At 50.9% G+C, this 20291-nt stretch overlaps 8 protein-coding genes across 8 annotated transcripts; 4 read left to right on the forward strand and 4 right to left on the reverse strand.

Annotated features, from left to right (window-relative positions):
• The first annotated feature begins 426 nt into the window (after positions 1-426).
• BDR25DRAFT_300364 (ADP-ribosylglycohydrolase family protein) lies at positions 427-1556 on the forward strand. Its single transcript, XM_033689355.1, has one exon. It carries the CDS (start codon positions 486-488, stop codon positions 1512-1514), a length of 1029 nt encoding a protein of 342 aa, XP_033553142.1. The 5' UTR covers positions 427-485; the 3' UTR covers positions 1515-1556.
• Positions 1557-1563: 7 nt separating this feature from the next.
• On the reverse strand, positions 1564-3496 carry BDR25DRAFT_64960 (Choline/ethanolaminephosphotransferase). The gene is made up of 6 exons (XM_033698874.1): positions 3209-3496; positions 3144-3153; positions 2870-3074; positions 2722-2817; positions 2394-2670; positions 1564-2335 (listed from the first exon to the last, which is right to left on the reverse strand). The coding sequence occupies exons 1-6, from the start codon at positions 3346-3348 to the stop codon at positions 1798-1800; spliced, it is 1266 nt and encodes a 421-aa protein (XP_033553143.1). The 5' UTR covers positions 3349-3496; the 3' UTR covers positions 1564-1797.
• A 100-nt stretch (positions 3497-3596) lies between these two features.
• On the reverse strand, positions 3597-5225 carry BDR25DRAFT_300365 (NIPSNAP-domain-containing protein). Its single transcript, XM_033689356.1, has 3 exons — positions 4798-5225; positions 4393-4692; positions 3597-4330 (listed from the first exon to the last, which is right to left on the reverse strand). Exons 1-3 carry the CDS (start codon positions 5021-5023, stop codon positions 3846-3848), a joined length of 1011 nt encoding a protein of 336 aa, XP_033553144.1. The 5' UTR covers positions 5024-5225; the 3' UTR covers positions 3597-3845.
• A 3135-nt stretch (positions 5226-8360) lies between these two features.
• BDR25DRAFT_321810 (major facilitator superfamily transporter) lies at positions 8361-10319 on the forward strand (the record flags this gene model as incomplete). The annotated part of the gene is made up of 4 exons (XM_033691992.1): positions 8361-8762; positions 8818-9042; positions 9101-9274; positions 9324-10319. The coding sequence occupies 4 exons, from the start codon at positions 8361-8363 to the stop codon at positions 10317-10319; spliced, it is 1797 nt and encodes a 598-aa protein (XP_033553145.1).
• A 450-nt stretch (positions 10320-10769) lies between these two features.
• Positions 10770-12098, forward strand: BDR25DRAFT_209694 (SCO1 protein; the record flags this gene model as incomplete). The annotated part of the gene is made up of 4 exons (XM_033684609.1): positions 10770-11057; positions 11152-11361; positions 11510-11828; positions 11974-12098. The coding sequence occupies 4 exons, from the start codon at positions 10770-10772 to the stop codon at positions 12096-12098; spliced, it is 942 nt and encodes a 313-aa protein (XP_033553146.1).
• Positions 12099-13042: 944 nt separating this feature from the next.
• On the reverse strand, positions 13043-14677 carry BDR25DRAFT_349407 (uncharacterized protein; the record flags this gene model as incomplete). Its single annotated transcript, XM_033694547.1, has 9 exons — positions 13043-13183; positions 13250-13472; positions 13499-13746; positions 13800-13845; positions 13900-14120; positions 14153-14401; positions 14443-14543; positions 14575-14624; positions 14652-14677. 9 exons carry the CDS (start codon positions 14675-14677, stop codon positions 13043-13045), a joined length of 1305 nt encoding a protein of 434 aa, XP_033553147.1.
• Positions 14678-14943: 266 nt separating this feature from the next.
• BDR25DRAFT_331173 (oligopeptide transporter) lies at positions 14944-17588 on the forward strand (the record flags this gene model as incomplete). The annotated part of the gene is made up of 6 exons (XM_033692609.1): positions 14944-15005; positions 15108-15402; positions 15454-15718; positions 15769-16020; positions 16077-16394; positions 16447-17588. The coding sequence occupies 6 exons, from the start codon at positions 14944-14946 to the stop codon at positions 17535-17537; spliced, it is 2283 nt and encodes a 760-aa protein (XP_033553148.1). The 3' UTR covers positions 17538-17588.
• A 150-nt stretch (positions 17589-17738) lies between these two features.
• BDR25DRAFT_339367 (uncharacterized protein) lies at positions 17739-19899 on the reverse strand. The gene is made up of 3 exons (XM_033693377.1): positions 19764-19899; positions 19456-19709; positions 17739-19353 (listed from the first exon to the last, which is right to left on the reverse strand). The coding sequence occupies exons 1-3, from the start codon at positions 19854-19856 to the stop codon at positions 17919-17921; spliced, it is 1782 nt and encodes a 593-aa protein (XP_033553149.1). The 5' UTR covers positions 19857-19899; the 3' UTR covers positions 17739-17918.
• Between the last annotated feature and the right edge of the window lie 392 nt (positions 19900-20291).

Below are 20291 nucleotides of genomic sequence, written 5' to 3' on the forward strand. Positions count from 1 at the left end.
GCTAATAAAAACGCAGGTTTCTGGTTCCATGAAGGAAATACAACGGAGCAGATGAAATTTCCGACCGATATCTCCACATATGTCATGCCTGCTCCACCAATTTGGCGCGGATGGTAGAAATTTAGTTTGACCGGAGGGATATTGGGTGCAATGCGTAAATATAAAAATGTTGAGAACGCATCGAAGTTAGCGTAGAAAGGAAAAGAAATCCTAGCTGCCCTCATCCAAGCAATCTTCGCTAAGCGAATGCTGAGGGAGTAAAGCTGTCTATTTAATAAGAGACGAAACCTTCATCAATTCACCAATAGATTATGGCGGGGCAGCCACATATCTTGGCAGAAATTAGTGGTGGCTGTGCATCGTATCATAATCGCCCATTTCTCAATCGAGCAGGCGATAGTGTCAAATATCAACTCATATATGCAAGAGAAATCCCCATGAACCAAACACCCAAAATCCAAAATCCAACCCTTACAGCTCCAAGCATGCCCTCCACACCCAATTCCCATCCCACCCTCCTCTCCAAAACCCTAGGCGCCCTCCTCGGAGTGCATGCCGGCGACTCCTTAGGAGCCACCTTGGAATTCATGCCATGGGAAAAAATTCAATCCAAATACCCCAACGGGCACCGCATCATAACCGGAGGCGGACCCTTCAACTGGACCCCAGGCCACGCGACCGATGACACGGATCTAACCCGCGCCGTACTCCTCGCATACCAGGACTACATCATCTGGAAAACATCCTCGGACTTCAACTCCTCAGAACCCCCTTTCGACATCACTAAATCCGCAGCCGACTACTCGCTCCGCTGGATGCAAGGTAACTGGCCCGATCGCGAGCCCGGCTCCGGACCCCAGGACATCGGGAACGCAACGTGGATCGGGTTGAGTAATTACCAGAGCAGTGGCAATGCGAGGAATTGTGGTGCTGGGAATGGGAAGGCCGGGAATGGGAGTTTGATGCGGTGTATTCCTTCGGCTTTGTTTGAAGAATCTAGTGCTAGGAGGAAGATGGAGAGCATGGAGATCAGCGCGATCACGCATAATGATGCGAGATGTACTGTGGCGTGTGCTGCATACAATGAAATCGTGGCTGCAATGGTGGTGGGGAAGACGGCGAGGGAGGCGGTGCAGATTGGGCAGAGAGTTGCGGAGGATTTGGATTGTCCTGCCGTTGTGAGGGCTTTTGAGAAAGGGAAGGAGACGTCAGTGTTGAAGCTCGCTGGTTGGGGTCCTGGAAACGATTTTCCAGATGCGATGTCGGGATACGTGCTTGAGTCTCTTACGCTTGCTATTGCGGCTGTTTTGGATTCTAGGTCCTTCGAAGATATTCTTGTGGATGTGGTTAGGATTGGTGGGGACACGGATACGAATGGTGCCATTGCCGGAGGGCTGTTAGGGGCAAGGGATGGAGTTGAAGCGATTCCGAAGCAGTGGTTAGAGGTTTTGCAATTCAGAAAAGAATTTGAAACTGTAACGAGGAAGATATTGGAGCTACAGGGTCGGATATAGGAGCGAATAGGCGTGAAATGATGAAAAACTGGAGAAACTCAAGCTACCATTGCATTTTATTACTGAACATGGTGCATGACAAGGGGCAATTTAGGACAGAAATTCGCATCCTGTGGATGCTTCCCTCGGGAGGCTTGATAGCACGACTTTATTCTGATCATACGCAGAATCCTTTATCTGTCCATTTGAGACGCCAGCCCGTCTTCGGCATACTCAGGTTTACCCTTACCCCCCCCTACGTATTCGCGGTCTACGCCGTACGCACGAACGCCACATAAAAAAACTACTTGTCCTTTTTCTGTTCACTCTCCTCGTTTTCCTGGTATGGGTGCTTGATCGTCAAACACCATATATCCAAGTAATCGCAAATGGCGAATATAACATCGATGACGAAACTTCCGTGGACGCCAATAGCGAGTCCCAAGCACATGAACACAAATGCGACTTGGTAAACATCGTTACCCAACGCGCTTGGCCAACCAAAAAATCGACCCCAGTCATCGCCGAATGCGGAACCGACATGCTGCTGTAACCATGGGCCAAGTGAGTCAATGACACCGTAGGCAAGGGGGAAGATGAGTACGTTGCCGCGAGGGAAACGGGACTTGGTGAGATGGGAGACGATGATTCGGCCGACTGAGTAAGCGTTAATAATGCCAACGTAGAAGACGAATGGGAGCAAGTGGTGGTGAAGGATGACAGGCTGCAGGTAGAGGTAGACTGGGATGAGAGTCCAAGCGGCCGCAAAAGTAAGTAGTCCGAGAAGGGCAACGCGAGTCTTTTGTCCACGGGCACGACGGGCTTCCATGACGTTCAAGGCACTACAGTATATCAGCTATGCTTTCCGAAGGGTGGAAAGAAAAGACAGTAACCACGCACCTCAAGATGGTGTTAAAGATGAGGACAACACCTCCATAAACCATGTACCACTCATTCCAAGCTAGGTCGTAGACCACATCTGGAATGAATTCGTAGTTCTTCATTCCTAGGCTTTCAAACATGGAACGCTGCCAGAAGCTACCACCGCCAAGGACAGCCGTGAGGGCAAAGACAATGCACAGTGTGAGAATTCCTTCCACGGGTCCGGAGATGACACCAAGGGTGAGAGTGTGGGTATGATACTCGTCCCAGGTTTGAATGTAGAATGTCATGAGTGCTACGAAGTGGTCAGCTACACACACTTGAAGAACTAATTGGTACGTCTTACAAGCAAAGAGGGTCAGGACTGTCTTCCATCCCTGTCCGAGATTCATGGCTGCAGAGAAGAGTAACACCTCAAGCGTTGTGTTGATGGCATCGACACCTAGCTCTCTGTCAGAATTTTTGCAAGGTACACTCATCCAGCCTCTACATACCATGATCGAATAGCTCTCCCAGCGGTCCGCTCTGATGAGTTCTTCGGGCCTGCGTTCCATCAACCGCGTCAAACGTCTGGTATAGGAATAGCCCAACCGCCCAACTTGCATAGACCCATGGTGGGCAGTCTTGATCAAGTGTCGGCGTATACCAGAGGAGTGTAATGAAGTTTATGATGATGAATCCGAACCCGCTCAACGTGATCTGGTGTCAAGACGTAAGTAAGCAGTGGTTGTTGGTGATGCATTTGGAAGGATCGACTGGACTACTTACAAGATTCGGTCTTAACATCTATTAGCAAAATTTTTTCACAGTAATCTGGGGAGAAGTTTACTTACGCCATCCACATGGGAAAGCAGTGAATCACCACATTAGTGTAGAAAGGCTTCAAAATGTACCGCGACACCAGACTGTGGTCCACGCCAGAATATTTGTACTCTTTGAGTTTCGGGAGCTTGTCCTGACGTATGTACACCATAGCTGCGACTATTAGCACTGGAATACGTGCTTGAAGAGCGCAACTATCCGGAGAGTGTTGGTGTTGTGGTAAGTCACAGTCGCGGTGCCAAAAATTTCCAGGTTTCGCGTTCCGCTCGTGACGATGACGCAGTGTGCGCGCGGTGGGGCCAACCAACAGCGAGCCGAACGATAAGCTTGGATATTGACGAAGCTTATATATTCTTAAATTCTAGGATACAACCTAAGGAAATGTCATGCACACATTATCCGGATTCACCAAACGAGCGGAATGGGCTCGATTCCTAGTATCGAACGCCGACGCCAGGCACTGCTGAAGCGCCCTCCCTTGTTCGTCCCGTCACCTCATAATGCTATTCTACAATGCCTTCTGCCTTCTACCTTCTGCTTTCTGCCTTCTCCCATATGCACCTGATCTGCTGTAGTCGGTTATTGCAGGGGTTCCTTCTCTGGAATATCCTTCAAAGCAGCCGAGACCTTGCCACACGTCCAGGACGCTTAAGCAACTGGACTCCACGGGCAGGGGATGAGAATCTTGCTCTTCATCTGCTGGATGAGCGGCACGGTCTTGTGTACCGTCTCGCCCCAACCCTCAACACTCCAACTCTGCTCTCGGCGAACTTTCCGCTCCTCGAGATCCGCAAACTGCCACAGATGGTGCACAGTGTTGAGTTCGCCAATTTGCACGAACCAAGCCCCGACACCTTCCATGACCTCCCGTCGCGCCTTCAGACCGCGCCTCCAGTGTGTCTCCCACTCTAGTAGATTCCCTGGGTGTAGTGTGTAGGACCGAAGCTCAAAGAGGCCCCCCAACTGCCGAGGCGGGGTAGTTGGCCAGAACGAGAATTCTTGCATCAATGAGGTCCGCTTCGACTTGATCAGAGTCTTCAGCTTGGCATCGAACTCGGCGAATTCGGGATGATGCTGGATCGCATTCAGCGAAGCGTGATAGCCCTGGTATCGCTGGTATTCCCAAATATGGACTGCGTTTCAACCAAGTTATCAGAATCGAGGGTCTTGCCATCTAGAGGGGGGCGGAGAATACCAAACGTGTCACAGTCGCCTACTTCAGTCCTCCAGCTGCCAACCAGGTGGACTTTGTTCTCAGGCATGGCGGCCATCCTCGGGTACCAGCCTCCGACAAGCTCCACATACTCGTCGACTTTGTCGGGCTTGACATCGTGGAACACGATTGAATGGACGTATTTGCCTCGAGCGAGGACTTGGGAAAAGCTTCTCTCGATGTCCTTGTCCAGCTCTCGCCCCTCGGGGGTGCCGTAGATGAGTGATGACAATGCGCCCTTCTTCTTGCCACCGTCCTGGGCTTCACGTGCGCGTGCCTCCTCTGCGTTAGAAGATGTCAGTGAGCCAAGTGCCTTACCAAGGACCGTAGGACCCCTCCCAGCAGATGTACCAGACGCAGACAGATTACCAGAGGAATAAGACTGACTTTCTTGTTGCTCTTTTTTCTTCTGGGCGTTCACCAAGCCCTCGCGGAACTCTTTCTGTCGCTCGTTGAATCTGGAGGCCCCGTCAGGGGTGATATCTGCCAGAGCGGGGGCTCGCGCTGGACTCTGCACCGCGGCGAGGGCAGCGAAGGAGCGTGAATTGGCAGCTGCCACGTTGGATGCGGGGACAGCGCTGCGCACGCTGGCACAAACACGTCGTGTGAGCATAGCGATGGGTGAGCCCGACAATTGACGTCAGGGAAGATGGGCAAAAGTAAATGGCAAGCACCCTTAAGCAGCGGCCGTGATGGTGGGTGAAGGTTGAGGGGCAACGACGGTGACGACGGTGGTGACGGTGGTGACTGTGGTGACGATGATCCGCGGGCTGGTCCTCTGTCTGCGTCTTGTACCTTTCACCAGCGGGGCTCTCTGCCAGCTTTGTGTAACTTGGGAGAGCTTCCCCTCATCGTCCTGCAGCGGGAGCTCCTTGCAATCATGGTCCGTGCACCTTCTAAAAGCTGGGGATTCAGTGGGGAACCGCCCGCCAACGCCCACCTTGGAAAGCGTCGTCACCTGTCAACCCGCGGCCGCCGACACCTCATATGACCCCGATTGCTTTTGCCCTCCGCGACACAGCGGCATGTGCTGCTCCTCTTCCTCGTCTCGTGTGGAGTTGCACTTCTTCGGGCCTGTCACATGCAGCCTGCTTGACACTGGAGGCTGCGCATCGGCTCCGGATGCCTCTCCGCGGCCGAGAGGGTGTGTCATCACAATCGTCATGCCTTGATCCTGCCTACAATTGACCATACAGCGCCACTAGTTCAAAGAATAACTTCTCTTCTGCAGCACTATCCACTCTCGGATTCCGGTGAGCAAGAGTTCCTGGCCGGGCAACGGGCCAAAAGCCAGGAGGCGCCCGCTATGTAGAGAGGTACCACTACCTTCTACTCTCCTGGAACGACACCATGCATCTCTTTCCACGCTCCTTCGCCTGCACATATTTCACATGCTCATGCCTCAGATCCTCGGCATCATATTTCTCAAGATCCCACTCTGCAAACCTGTTCCTATAATTCCATCAACGAGTCCGCCACCTTAGCGATTTGATGGTGATGTCACGTATCTTAGCTCCTCGTAGGACAACGCAAAATCGAGCTTGACATTCCATGTGCCCTGGGAGTCCAGTCCTTTGTACCAATCAAATAACCCCCGAATTTGGCCTCCCCCTGGAATACAAGACCATAAACACAACAGTCTTTCTCCTACGCTTCCTGGACGGAGAGGCCTACTGTGATGGGAGAACCATCCTGGGACGGACTGAACAACTAAAGAAAGAGAACTAGACAGTGAGCACAGCGATTACTGCTTCTCGCAACTAGTCTCTCAAGATTATTTCCTGCTTATCTACTCAATTCCTCGGCTATAGCTAACGTTAGCTGTATCATATGAAGCCATTCGTTGACTGCCAACCCATCCGGCTAGAGGATGATAATGCAATTGGTTCCTATTTCGTGGCATCCAGAGAGCAGTCACCTTATGACTATTGGACGCTCTGCGCTTGTAATTTTCAGATTCCTTCGGCGCTTAGGGGTTAGAATGGACCATGTCGTGCTTTCGCCATTCTCCACAAATGGTCAGTCAGCATCAGGCAGCACCTCTTCCGCAAGGCGTTGGAGCCATTTTCCTCTAGATACCGACCTTCCATCTAGAGTAGTGTCAGCAATGTCGGGCAGGAGGTAACTACATTCACGCTCCGATTCGCTAAGGCCATGTAGGAGAGATTTAACAGGGGTCTAAAAGCAGAGTCTGCGATGCATGGTTATCATTGTGACCCATCGTTCGCTTGGGGAAAGTGTATTCGCACTCGTACTGCTCACAAAGAGCAATCAAAAAGATTCGCTCTCCTTTCACCACCAGGACTCTTTCCACTCTAGCCCTCCTCTGCAGTTACCGACCTTCAACCTGAACCCCGAGACACGCCCTTTCACATATCTTTCAAAAGGCATTATCGACCTTTCGCTCTATCTCGTACTATCTTCGTCCAACCAACGAGACCTTCAATGTTACCACGTGAGACATTTCTTATCCATTGAGCTTGCCAGACTGCATCCCGAATCTTTCAGCTGTCCCGCAAATCGAAGGCCCCATTGGTTTGACCTAGTCTAGTGTCGATTGGCTGCTGTAACTGACTTTTCCTCAGAGATTATCCCGCAACGTGTAAGACTGCATGCCATACTTCCCGGCTCAACACCCCGTCCAAAGGATCTAACTCGACTCTTCACTCTCGTGCTCCATATATCACACCAAAACGCATCCTATATACATCGAAACCCGTCTTTCTTTTCAACTCAGCTTTTCATTTCGTATATCATCCATTCACCTTTCCATTCTATACTTCGTGACTTTGAGCACTGCATCCAGCAACAGCAATGACCTCACCACTAGAAGACCTCCTCGGCAATAAGATGTTGAGGGAAACTGGCTGGGTTTATATAACAGGTCCAGAGCTCGGCCACGTGAGACTGGTTTCAGTGGAAGGACTGAACCAAGTGGAATAACTAACTCAAGTGGAAGGAATCTGGCAAGTCAGTTGTCGAGCCCGGTGGAGGGGTCTTAGGCTCTTCGAGATCGGTGTCGTAGACCGGAGGTCGATAAAGTGTTGCGGTGCTAATTGATGGTATCAACTGAAAAAGAAAGAAAAAGAAAAAGATAACCATCACACCGGAGAAGAGACGTTATTTTAAGCATAAGCCCTGGTAGATAGGCATATTTTGTGGTTTAGAAATGCTACGGTGAGGCGATGCAATGATTAATTGGGGGAATCAATGGGGTCAAATGGCTAACCATGACGCGACTATGTCCAGCCAACATTCGGGATACGTCTGCCTGCCGTCCATGGAGACCTCGATATAATTCTCCACCTAATAAGAATCGAAGAGTAATGAGGGAAGTGCCGGATGTGGATGTTGAGATCTCGGAAGAAATTGCGGTCCGATCACCGGGGCAAAGCGCACCACGTGATCTCGGTCTTAACTCTAGATAGGTACGTCACTGCCTCGGCATCCACAACTCCTTTCTCCATGCCTCTCGGACCATCCGCCGCCGCACTGAAAAGCCGAACTCCTGGCCCTCGCGCCTTGCGAACGCCTGTGCCACAAAACTTCGGAGTAGACATGGCTTGAAGAACGAATCAAAACTAGAGGATTTCGCAGCACTAGCCATGGAGCCACTGTCACCCATCGTGCCGCTTGTGCCGAAATACAGGCCACCTCGGACGGAGTTTTCGTTGTCGAATTTTCTGTTAAATCCGACAAAAAGGATGCGGTTCCCCAGAGCGAGTTTCTTTTTGGTAGAATCATGCATGGTCGATGCGCTTTCCTGGTAAATTCAGATTGACATATATCTGTCGCGTGCCCAATTCCCAATGCCCTGTCTCAGATCTTCCAGTGGCCGCATTTCAAGAGTTAACTAATCTTGATTCCATTCGATCTATATCATTCAATTGGTTTCCCTAAGCCCTTCGCTTACTCCTTTTGGGTGCTGAATTACCGCCTCACACCACCTCATGGCGGACCTGGGACGCGCACGTACAGACACTTCAACAAGAACTAGATCACGGTCACGGCCAAGCCGGCCGCCTAGCCCTCAAATACACCGGCTGTTCTCCACGCAAATCCCCAATGACCCTTTAGTCTACCATCAAGAAGACGGAGCGGGAGTTCACGTCGACGAAAACACGGTGTCACTGTACCAAACCGAAACGCAGAGTCGCCAGCCCGAGTCACCAGAGGCAGAGGATTCTGATAGTACGTTCGATGACGAGAACGAGAAGGCCGATGAAGCAGCAGTCGCAGAGGGTACAACGATTGAAGAAATCAGAGGAATTCCGAACGAACATGATGTTGAAGCTCAACCGCAGGAACTTGAGAAGAAGAAGTCCTCGCAGCCAATCAAGGATTCAGATTTAGTAAGCGCTGAAAACTGGCATCTTGTGTTAAAGATGTGGAGCTGACATCAACTAGGTCACTTGGGACGGTCCAGATGACCCCGCTAATCCAAAAAATTGGTCAATGAAACGCAAATGGGTGGCAACTTTCATCGTCTCCTCATTTACCCTTGTCTCGCCTGTCTCCTCGTCCATGATCGCGCCCGCTCTATCCTCTATTAGCAAAGAGTTTCATATCACCAACCAGTTTGAAGCTCAAATGACGCTATCAATCTTCGTTCTTGCTTATGCCATCGGACCAGTAAGTCATTCAAGTATACTCTATTTTGAATTACCAGACTCGTGCTGATATCACCTAGCTCTTTCTTGGCCCATTGTCTGAGATATATGGACGGGTCATCGTACTCCAAATAGCAAACCTATTCTACCTAGCCTGGAATCTCGGATGCGGGTTTGCGCAAAGCTCTGGCCAGCTCATGGCTTTCCGGTTCTTTAGTGGGTTAGGCGGAAGCGCTCCACTAGCCATTGGTGGAGTAAGTAATGTTGCTGTCCATATCTACAGCAAGATCTAATTTGGTATAGGGCCTTCTTTCGGACTGCTTCTACCCGGAGCAAAGAGGTAAAGCGATCAGCATCTACAGTCTCGCACCTCTACTCGGTCCCGCCATTGGACCCATCGCAGGCGGCTTTATCTCGCAAAATACCACTTGGCGTTGGTGCTTTTGGGCGACCACCATCTTCACCGCCGTGGTTCAATGCTTCGGTGTCCTCTTCCTCCAGGAGACCTACGCACCCAAGCTTCTTGCTCTCAAGCGAGACAGACTTCGCAAGGAAACAGGAAACATGAAATTGCACACCGAATACGACAGTCCTGACAGGACACTAGCGAAGACGATAAAAGGAGCACTCCAGCGACCCTTCAGGCTCATTGCTACGCAGCCCATTGTACAGGTTCTCGCATGCTACATGGCGTATTTGTATGGGCTCATGTATCTCACGCTTTCAACATTTCCTCTCCTTTGGAACGACCGGTACAATGAGTCTGTGGGAGTTGGTAGCTTGAACTTTATCTCCATGGCTGTTGGGTTCTTCCTCGGAACTCAAATCTGCGCTCCCCTCAACGATGCAATATACCGCAGGCTGAAGAAGCGAAACAACAATGTCGGGAAACCAGAGTTCCGTGTCCCTATGATGGTCCCTGCTTCACTCCTAGTCCCCATAGGACTCTTCTGGTACGGGTGGAGCGCTCAAGCCCGAGTACACTGGATCATGCCGAACATCGGAGCTGCCATTTTCTGCGCAGGTACCATTGTTGGATTCCAGTGCATCCAAACGTACCTAGTCGATTCGTATACTCGATATGCTGCGTCGGCGATTGCGGCCGCAACAGTGCTGCGATCTCTTGCTGGGTTTGGGTTTCCGCTCTTCGCCCCAGCCATGTACAACACACTTGACTTTGGGTGGGGGAATAGTTTGCTGGGGTTCATTGCGATTGGGCTAGGTGTGCCAGCGCCATTCTTACTCTGGAAATTTGGTGGGTTGCTGAGGTCCAGGAGTAAGTTTGCTGCTGGTGGTTGAGGGATACCCATCAAACAGACATGCGATAGCAAAACAGAGTGAATACGCCTCCAGCAAACTTGAGTTGGCATTCGTTTCTTAGCGGGTATTGCATCTAGAGGTGTTGGTTTCAGGGTCCTGGTCTGCATTTCTTGGAAATGGAAAAGAATCTGGTTTCCTCTTAGAGGTGGGTTGAAAGAGGGGAGCATACATATACACAATTCTCTCAAGAAGTTAGTATCTAAGTATACGGTAATATTCTTGGCTTAAAGTACTGCACTGAAATGTGTGTGTGAATGCTTCTGAATCAGGCGAAGTCGTCCGACATGGTCCGTGCCTTCGAAGCTGTCATCTCATGTTGAAAAGTGAAGAACATCAATCACCACAATCGCGCCACGCTCTCCACGCCTCCCCAGCCCTTTCAATCCCGCAATTGATATGTCTTCAACATGCAATTGCATTGCCGGAGCTATGAAAGCCATTAAATCGTCGTCGTTACTACGCCTTGAGCTCCAGGGCACCCGGACCTCCGTCCGCCGAACCCTCTCATCCCACTCCCCGAACACAGCCGTACTGTCTCGAACAGTAGCGAGCGGAAGCGCGTCACATTTTAGGACATTACAGAGCTCAAGCGTACCTTGTCGGAGCCCCGCAGGTAGCTTACGAAAACCGTTCTGCCAAGCCCGATCTTTTTCAAACTCGACAGCACGATGTAAACTCAGGACAATAGAGCAAGTAAAGGCACGGAATAAAGGCGGGGTAGGTTCTCAAACTCCCGTTCTCTTCGACCCCGGCATTACCAAGGCCATTTTATGACATGGAATGCTCTGCTAATTCTGTCTCCATTGCGAAGCCTTTCAACCTCGCCGCTGCACTCCTTTTCGTGGCCACTGGAGGTGCGTTATACGCCTACTTCACTTACGAGAAACAACGCATGGACCGGAAGAGGATAGCGGAGGAGACTAAGGGAATTGGGAAACCAAAGGTTGGAGGACCGTTTGATTTGGTGGACCATGATGGGAATCGGTTCACAAGTGATGATATGCATGGGAAATATGCGCTGGTAGGTTCGGTTTCTTGCACAAGATCTGAGGGACGAAATGATCGAGGCTAGTTTTATGTTATTGACATGTCGTGTTGCGCGGCTATGGGAAGGAAGCACAAGTGCGGATTGGACTACATAGGAAAGAGGTGCTAATAGTGGTACGCAGGTTTACTTCGGTTTTACGCACTGCCCCGACATCTGTCCAGATGAGCTCGACAAAATGGCTATCATGTATGATAAGGTGGTCGAGCGATGCGGTAAAGTTCTGCTTCCCCTCATGATAACCTGCGACCCGGCACGCGACACTCCAGAAGTGCTGAAAGAGTACCTCAAAGAATTCCACCCCGAAATCATAGGCTTGACGGGAGAATACGAGAACATAAAACAGACATGTAAGGCATATCGCGTCTACTTCTCAACCCCACCAAACGTCAAGCCCGGCCAAGATTATCTAGTGGATCACTCCATATATTTCTATCTGATGGGTAAGTCTATCGTCTATCCTTTTGCTTTCTATCAATTCTACGAGCTTTGGGCGAGTTGCGAGCGTGGTGCAGTGGACATCGCTCGTATCGAGATTTCGATCCCTTAGGGTTAAAGATATTGATGAAGTCCTGACGCCACGCGCAGATCCAGACGGTGATTTCGTCGAAGCCATCGGAAGAAATTTCACCGCGGAACAGGCTGCAAAACTGATCGGAGATCATATTAAAGATTGGAGCGGTCCGTTGAATAAAAAGGATCGATGGGCATAAAAGGTGACGTCAAAAAGGTGGATATTCGATTGTTGTTGGAAGGTGTCCTGCTCCCCTCTCCATCTTCAAAGGCCGTGTATCGCGAGAAGACTATTGGTGGGATCACGTTACGATGGTCGACGTGTCTGCGTTTGTAAAGAGCAATGGTATGTAGAATATCAGTGTATAATCATCCGTCATACATTACATCTTCACCCGATTGCCCTTTAGCGTTTGGTCCCGCGCTAGGTTTAAGGACTTTTCAGGGGCTATGATCCGACGGAATACTCTGTACGCAGTCTAGGCCACACGATCTTCAAGTACTCAGAAAGAGTTGCCATGATGCGTGATTTGGTGGGTAACTCCATCTGGAGTTTGATAAGTTTGAGTTCGTATCACGGCATTTCTCCCGGCTTCCACCCCCACCCCCTCAAGCGCCAAACTCAAATCAGAACGAAACCCAAGCCGAAAGTTCAACAATATCCGCCTGCGCATGAGTATAGCTTGACCACTTTTTCAACCGCTCCGCTTGGCTTCGCAAGGCTATATCTACGAGGTGCGTGTTGCAACTGAAGCATTCTAGAAACTCACGCGACCAGGCCTCCCTTACTTACCGTCCTTTACACAACAGGACCCTCTCATAATACTTCAAGGCACAATAGGTTGTTTGTTCGACCGTGGAGTGCAAACAAACAATTGGGAGACCCCTCAGCCGGGGGCCCGGCCGTCGATCATGATATTTTTACAGCCAGCAGCAAGGTTCGCTGATTGTTTCAATAGTTTGTGAAGAAAAAGGCCGAGGGTGTCTTGAAAGGGGAGGTGGGTTGAGCTGGGTTTAAGGTTGCCGAGCCGCGAGGTGGTCTGTTAGATGAGAGACGGTTGGATTCGGGGCATGTCTTGGGGCGGGCGCTAATTTTTAGTGAAGAGATAAGCATAGGGTGAGGAGAGAGCCAAGTTAGGCTTGCTTAGGAAATAGTCTGGAGTTCTGGGTTTTGAGTGTCTTGAACGTCGCGTGTGCCGCACATACGGCGAGGGCGCACTGGCAATTCTAAGTTGATAGCCTTTGAGATATGTGAGAGGAAGGCACAGCAGTTTGCTACCTTGTTCTTGAGTGATTGAATTGGTGTATAGACAATCTAATTACCAAACGCACGAGAGTTCAAGGAATCCACCAGCATCACGAGACCGAAAGCATGATAGAGGCAGATGTGGCGTCGCCAAAATGCAACTATAAGCCAGTTTTCCACTTCCAACCAAAGGAAGTGGTTAGGTGCAGATACGACTCTCTTGTTCTCACACGGGCGGAATACAGGGCGCCACCGCCGTACAACTGCTTGATGGTCATTGCGAGCTGAGGTCCGATGCGCTGCCGCGATGCTGCTGGCGTTGCACAAGCTGGATTCAGAGTCCTGACCTAAGACCCGTCTGCCAGGTTTGCAGCTTCCAGATTTTGGGATTCCGGCTGGAAGCGCATGGAAGGGCGGGATGGTGGGGGCATGAATGGGTGGTGATGCAAGAATGCGGTGTTCTGGGTTATCGCGAAGAAGGGGTTTGAAGGGGGTGATATTGACCAGCATGATCCATCATAGATTACCTGATGAAGCTTTGAGATCAGACGGCTGGCGACATCCATGAAAGTGAGGAAGCGAGCACCACCTCGCGATCTGGACTTCATCGTGCAATGATGGAGCAACACCAAGCATGAGAAAAAGCGTTGCTCACCTTCCTGATGCGACCTAAGCCAAGCACTAACTGCGCTGTCGTCAATCTATCGAATCATCGGCATTGCTCATCCTTGGCGAGTCGGTAGGTTGCTTGCAACGCATCAATTTTAATCTGGCAAAAAAGACAGACGCAGCGTGGAGAAGATGAAGGAGGACCACGGGTTCCCCTGCCACATGCCCACTGCCGTCCATCAAACATTACTCTCCAAGAGTCTATTCCAATCTCCAACACTCTTTCCTTATCGCAACACATCACCTTTGGCACCCCCTCGATGAATCCCGGACTCAATTCATGAAACGGATCTGCGACTCGACATTGCTATCACGATTATCGTTGTTAACGCAGATCACTCTCTCTGCGACACGGTCCGCCAGAAACGAGCCAGCGAGAGCAAGCCACCGTTTCAATAAAATAGCGACCTCAGACGTCGATGGCTTTGGGTGTTGCCACAGCCGAAGCCAATGCCTGCGCCAGCATCTCGTCTCCATGTCTTGGCTCCAACTGGCGCTGCCTGAGCAATACGGACGGGCCACTTGGCCACCTTCTGGATACGTGATTCGGGCATCGCCAAAGTTTTGCGCCTCTAAGCTGGCTTTTGCCTTGATCCCGACCGATGTGTTGCATGGATCCGCAACCACACGGGACTGGTTAATCCCGTCTTCACTTGCATTACCCGATGGGGGTCCATGTCCGGGGAAATGGCCCAGTTACGAGGGCAGTCGGCACGGTTATCAAAGGGAACTGAGATGAGAGCAACGACGAGGCGACTAACAGTTCATTTTGCCTTGAGCGTCGTTGATCATCTTCAGTCCCCGCGTTACCCTACATGGCAGGCAGTGAACATTCTACAGAAGCTTCGGTGCGTTTGGCTTCATCTACGGATCCATAACTGGCGCTAGCCGAGATAGGAGGCACGGGCCATGATACACAGAGGGCCAGGGAAGCTTGCTGATAGACATGGTTGCATTTCATACCGCGACAAAGGGTTGCAGGAGTCGAAATGGGACCCCCAGCACGCAGGTGTCGCATTATATTATGTGCTCCACCCCGTTCCCCTCGTAGGAGCGAGCTATTGCAGGTCGTGCCCCTCTGTGAACATCCGTCGACACTTCCCGAGCAGTGTAGGTACTGGTAGTCCATCATGGCCTCCAACGAGGTCGTCGACGTCCCCGTCGAGCCAATGGGCCAGATCAACCCCAAAGTGTACGTTTCATACCTCACTGCCGGTCGCCAGTCTTGTGTCACCAGACGACGCGTCCCAGCATGAAGAAAGAAAGCTTGGGCTTTCAACTAACTCCACAATAGCCCACCATTGACTGAAACAAAGAACACGTTTAATACCCCCGAGGGGCGCTTTGATGAGAAGGGATATAATGAGGAGGCCATCAATGAGGAAGGCCTCAAGGAATTGGATGACGACCACCATGATGACTTCACGATCGACCCCTTCAAGCCCTTCGACGACTTGCCAGATGAGCGAAGCGACATCCTTACTATTCGTGCTATCTTCATCGGTCTTTGTTGTGGTGCTCTCGTGAATGCCTCCAATGTCTATCTTGGGTTGAAGACAGGATGGACATTCACGGCCAACTTGTTCGGCGTAAGTAAACCCAATTATAAGTTAGAAGGAAACAATCACTGAGCATAGTAGGCTATTGCTGGTTTTGCCGTTGTCAAATTCATCTCCAAGGCCGTTCCTGAGAGCTTCCCTATCCTCGGGGGCAGCTTTGGTCCACGTGAGAACAACATTGTCCAGACCGCTGCCATGGCGTCTGGTGGTCTTTCTTCTGTCTTCGTCTCCGCTTTCCCTGCTCTGTATCAGCTTGAGCTTTTGGATACTCCTAAAGCTGACTACTGGAAAATTGTCTCCCTTACTGCTGTTGCTGGTTATTTCGGTTTTTTCTTTGCTACACCGAGTAAGTTGATTTCCCTTGAATTGTAATACACTGATCTAACTCTTTCACAGTGCGTAAGTTCTTCATCGTGTATGTGGCTCGTGAGCTCCGATTGATCTTCCCTACTCCCTCTGCTACCGCCATGACCATTCGGAGTATGCATCAGGCTATTACCGGAGAGAGGATAGCCAAGATGAAGATGAAGGGTCTCTCACTCGCGTTCTCGGGTGCTTTGATCTTGCGTGTTGTTTCCCAGTACTGCATTGGTATCCTGTGGGATTGGCATTTCTTCACCTGGTTCTACATCTGGGGCCACTATAAGAGTAAGCCGGCCATATTACCTACCCCTTCTAGATTGTTGCTAATCGTTGCCCACCAGACCAAGCCCTTGCCGTCGAGAACTGGGGCTGGTTCCTCGAATGGACTCCCGCTTTCATTGGCTCTGGTATGCTGGTCGGTCTTAATGTTTCCATTTCTTTCTTCGCCGGTAGTGTCATTGCTTGGGGTATCATTGGCCCAGCTCTTGTCCACAACAACATGGCTTGGGGTGTTGATCTAAGTGGAGGCGATCCAAAGTGGGAGGGTTACATCACCTTCGCTTCGCTCAGTTTGAAGGCTTGCAACAAGGACAGCCCAAGCCCCCGATACTGGCTTCTGTGGCCAGGCGTTTTGATGATGATTGCGGTTTCGTTTACCGGTAGGCTTCATTCTCCATATACCACTCCTACGCCTTGCTCACATGAATGCAGAACTTGCCCTTCAATACAAAGTCATCTACTTTGCCTTCAAAGCCCTCTACCGCGGAATTGCTACTGGCATCTATGCTCTCGGCCACGCTATGGGCAAAGAACTCGGCTTCTTCAAGAAAGTCGGTGAGCAGGCCGAAGAAGACTGGGTCGAGGACTCCGCGCAACCCCACGAGTTGGTCAAAATGTGGATGTGGCTTCCCGGCCTGATCCTCTCTATCATCTGCATCTGCGTGGTGCTAGGTGTTGAATTCGACATGCCAGTTGGCATGTCACTGCTCTCCGTCTTCCTCGCCTTCTTCTTCTCCTTCCTTGCCATCCAGTGCACCGGCGTCACAGACATCACACCTCTCACCGCCGCATCCAAAGCCTCGCAAATCATCCTCGGAGGTGCCACAAAAGGCGAACACTGGGAAGTCGCACACGCACAGAAACTCAACTTGCTCGGTGGTGCCATCGCCTCCATGGGCGCCAACCAATCCACAGATCTGGTCTGTGACTTCCGAACCGGCTTTCTCCTCCGCACACCTCCAAACCAGCAGTGGGTAGCGCAGGGCATCGGAACTATCGTCGCCGTCTTCCTCGCACCCGCCATGTTCCAGCTCTTCTCTACGGCATACCCCTGCATCATCGACATCGAGGCCGACACCTGCGCCTTCGCCGTCCCCTCCGTCTCCGCCTGGCGCGCCACCGCCGTTGCCGTCACCGACCCAACCTTCCCCATCCCCAAAACATCCGGCATCTTCGCTATTGTCTTCGCCATATTCGGCTCCGCCATGGTCTTCGTCCGCCATTACCTCTGGGTCGGCGAACGCGAGTGGGTCAAGAAATACCACCCCAATATGATGTGTATCGGTCTCGCGTTCGTGCTCGCGCAGACGCAGTACGGAACTGCCATGGTGATTGGATCGACGTGGGCATTCCTCTGGGCGAAGTGGAATCCCGTGGGTTTTGATATCTACGGGTATGCGGTTGCTGCGGGTTTGATTGCCGGTGAAGGTATTGGCGGTGTGATTAATGCGGTTCTCCAGGTTGCGGGGAGGTCGGGCGATAAGTATGGGACGAATATTGCGTGCCCTGGTGGTGCGTGTTAGTGGATCTGATTAGCTTTGATCTGGATTAATTCATGTATGTGTGTATATTGGGGAGAGACAGGGTGTGTGAGTAGCGGAGCCGAGGGCATGTTACGTTGATGTTGAGGTTGATGTTCAGATGAATTTGGACGAGGTGGATACCCAATGGGTGCTTATGAATTCAAGTTTTGCTTAATGTAACTCATTTTATGACCCTATGCTGTCTGTACAGTCTGCTGTGATTTCGGGATGATGCATGCAAATAGTACCCATGAATATGGCATCGTGTAACCCTCAAAAGCTAGCTTTTGGAGCCTGTATCACGGCACTAGGCACCAGAAACTCCCTAATCCTACTACTGTTCAGGCACATGGAACCAGGTACATGGTAGTTCGGCAGACGTCAAACGTTTCGCTGAACCCACATATCCCTGTACTTCAAGAGATCCTTCTGTCCGTAACACTCAGCTACGACTGTAATGATCATGTCCAGCGTGATCTTGGTGTTCGTGTCGGGGGCCATTTCTTTCTTCTCAATGTTGGAATCCTTTTCAACCTCGTTCTCCGTGACTTCTTTCTCAGCCTCAATTTCCATCTCACTTTCTGTGAAAGGCTCTGGTTTAGCGCAGGAAGGCTCTCCTCGTGAAGCCGATTCCGACTGATCCAGTGTGGGAGCCTCAGAATCGTCATCTTTTTTACTGGTAAGCAATACTTCTTCTGCTTCCTTGGCAGGACCGTTATCTCGCGTCAAAGCTAGCTGCTTCTCACGGATTTGTTGACGCTGCGCTTCTGCTTCTGCCCGCGAGAGGAATGGGCGTCTTTGAACCAAACGATCTCCAAGCTGAGCCAGCAGTCGTGCTTTTGCCTCTTCAAGGGTTTGAGGTTCCTTCTCTTCGGTGTGGCCCGGAATTTCGACGTCATTGGCTGGGATATTGTTGGGCTTGACACTAATGTCCTCAATTCTGTCAGTTATGACATCGTTGTTCTCAAGGACCTCCTTGGTCTCACAGTCATTCGATTCGGTCATAGGGGCCTGTCCACTAGATTCCGTACTGGGGTTCTCTGCAACCTTTACTGGGATCTCCTTTGTGCTCTCCTGGACATCTTCCTCCGACTTGCTACTGGCGGGTTCTTCACTTTCAACGCCTTCACCGTCAATCCCCCAGCTCCTTGCAACTTCATCTTCACTATCGCTATCACTATCACTACCCTTGCGTCGCTCTTTGAGGTGGCCGCTGCATAGTCTTATATTAAGTTCTGCTGCTTTCTGCGCCAATTCCCTCAAGCGTCCAATTTTATAGTAGTCTAGAGTGCCCATCTCACCCGCCTTCGCCAACAAGGCCCAAACCCAACAACTCTGCTGCTTGTTGATTGTGTCAAACCGGTCCAAGCTGAGCATGGAGTATAGAAGGCCCTGAAAGACGTCGCGTTGGTCCATCCGGCACACATGCGAGGGAGTCGGAAACTGGCGAGAGAGAGCATAGAGCCACTCCCGCCTGTTCTGGGGAGGAACTTCGCTTGTACTATTGGAAGGGCCATCGTTCTTTCGCTTGGCTTTATTGACTGGAGTGGCTTCTGAGAGGGTCTTACGGAGGGCTTGGTATCGCGTAAGGAGTTTGTTGTAGTACTGTTCTTGGGGGTCGAGGTTGGCGGGGGAGTCGGATCGGCTGGGGTCAAAATAATTTTCGCGTTCGAGGTCGCGAGCAATCCATGTGCCGTCCTTGTAGAAAGCTCTCATGTCTCCCCGCCCATTTTTGTACATCGACTCATCATGGTCACCCTCCTCGATTTGCGGGGTGGGGGCAAGGAGGACGTGTGGTATTGATTGCGCTTCGGACCTATTTGTTCACACAGGTTGGCTCTGTGTTCTCTCTCAACGCGATAGTCTTGCGATGGGCCACCGAGGCAGACTGGGGGTAAAGGGAGGGACTGTAGCTTACCTGACACTTCGAAGATATGCAAGGGCTTCATTTGTAGAATCATCGGAAACGTCAGACTCGTCCAGACCCGGGAACCCGTATCTCATCCCACAGTCTGCATCGATTGGGGCATGGACTTCTGAGGATTTGACGGAGCCTGGAGACCGCCTTGGTGAATCATTCTCTTTTCGACTCGAATTATTTTGTCTACTTCGCTTGGGCGGCGGCTCGTCATCGCTCGGCTCATGCCGGGTCTCGGATTCTGGTCGTTTTCTCTGTCAAAGTCAGTACTAGAATCATATCAGAGAGGGAAATATTGAGCAACTGACGCTGAGGCTTGCGACATAATAATCTGGACGAGCCAGCTTGTTGTACTTCTCACCGCCCTGGGTAGTGGCCATGTTAACCCCGCTCCACGACATGTTACCAGCGTCGTGAGTTTTAGTAGTGGTTTCGCTTTACGCGTCCCCAAATGCGTGGAGCTCAAGCTAGACTGGGGTGTCAAGACCGTGACATCGCCAAGTTCTGTTACGTAAGCAAACCAGCCTTCACCTCGTGTGCTAGATGACCGCAACACCATATAATATCGATCCCTAGACTGTTCTAATAATATCTATCTCGAAAGAATCCGATGATCCTCTCCTCCTGTATGATCCCAATTCCAGATTTCTTCGAATATATTCTCTCCCACGTAAGACTATGGAAAGTATCACCCGTTCTACAGTGCCAAGACTTAATGGATAATCCACAAGTTTTCAGAAGGTTGCCTAAACAAGGCACTAGGTAAAGAAGCCAATTGATATTGACCTTACAGTAATTGCCGACTTTCAAATCCAGAAAGCGATTTAACAAATTGA

Source organism: Lindgomyces ingoldianus, assembly GCF_010093535.1.
Source record: "Lindgomyces ingoldianus strain ATCC 200398 unplaced genomic scaffold BDR25scaffold_3, whole genome shotgun sequence".
Classification (NCBI taxonomy): domain Eukaryota; kingdom Fungi; phylum Ascomycota; class Dothideomycetes; order Pleosporales; family Lindgomycetaceae; genus Lindgomyces; species Lindgomyces ingoldianus.

Bases quoted from the DNA above. Each gene is read 5' to 3' on its own strand.
- BDR25DRAFT_300364 (XM_033689355.1), top strand. From the start codon at position 486: ATGCCCTCCACACCCAATTCCCATCCCACCCTCCTCTCCAAAACCCTA.
- BDR25DRAFT_64960 (XM_033698874.1), bottom strand. From the start codon at position 3,348: ATGGTGTACATACGTCAGGACAAGCTCCCGAAACTCAAAGAGTACAAA. The intron at 2,818-2,869 runs GTATGTAGAGGC...ACAGAGAGCTAG, and splicing joins GGGAGAGCTATTCGATCATG to GTGTCGATGCCATCAACACA. The intron at 2,671-2,721 runs GTAAGACGTACC...ACCACTTCGTAG, and splicing joins AGTCCTGACCCTCTTTGCTT to CACTCATGACATTCTACATT.
- BDR25DRAFT_339367 (XM_033693377.1), bottom strand. From the start codon at position 19,856: ATGTCGTGGAGCGGGGTTAACATGGCCACTACCCAGGGCGGTGAGAAG. The intron at 19,710-19,763 runs GTCAGTTGCTCA...TGACTTTGACAG, and splicing joins ATTATGTCGCAAGCCTCAGC to AGAAAACGACCAGAATCCGA. The intron at 19,354-19,455 runs GTAAGCTACAGT...GTGAACAAATAG, and splicing joins GCATATCTTCGAAGTGTCAG to GTCCGAAGCGCAATCAATAC.
- BDR25DRAFT_300365 (XM_033689356.1), bottom strand. From the start codon at position 5,023: ATGCTCACACGACGTGTTTGTGCCAGCGTGCGCAGCGCTGTCCCCGCA. The intron at 4,693-4,797 runs GTCAGTCTTATT...CTTCTAACGCAG, and splicing joins GAAAAAAGAGCAACAAGAAA to AGGAGGCACGCGCACGTGAA. The intron at 4,331-4,392 runs GTATTCTCCGCC...GTTGAAACGCAG, and splicing joins AGGCGACTGTGACACGTTTG to TCCATATTTGGGAATACCAG.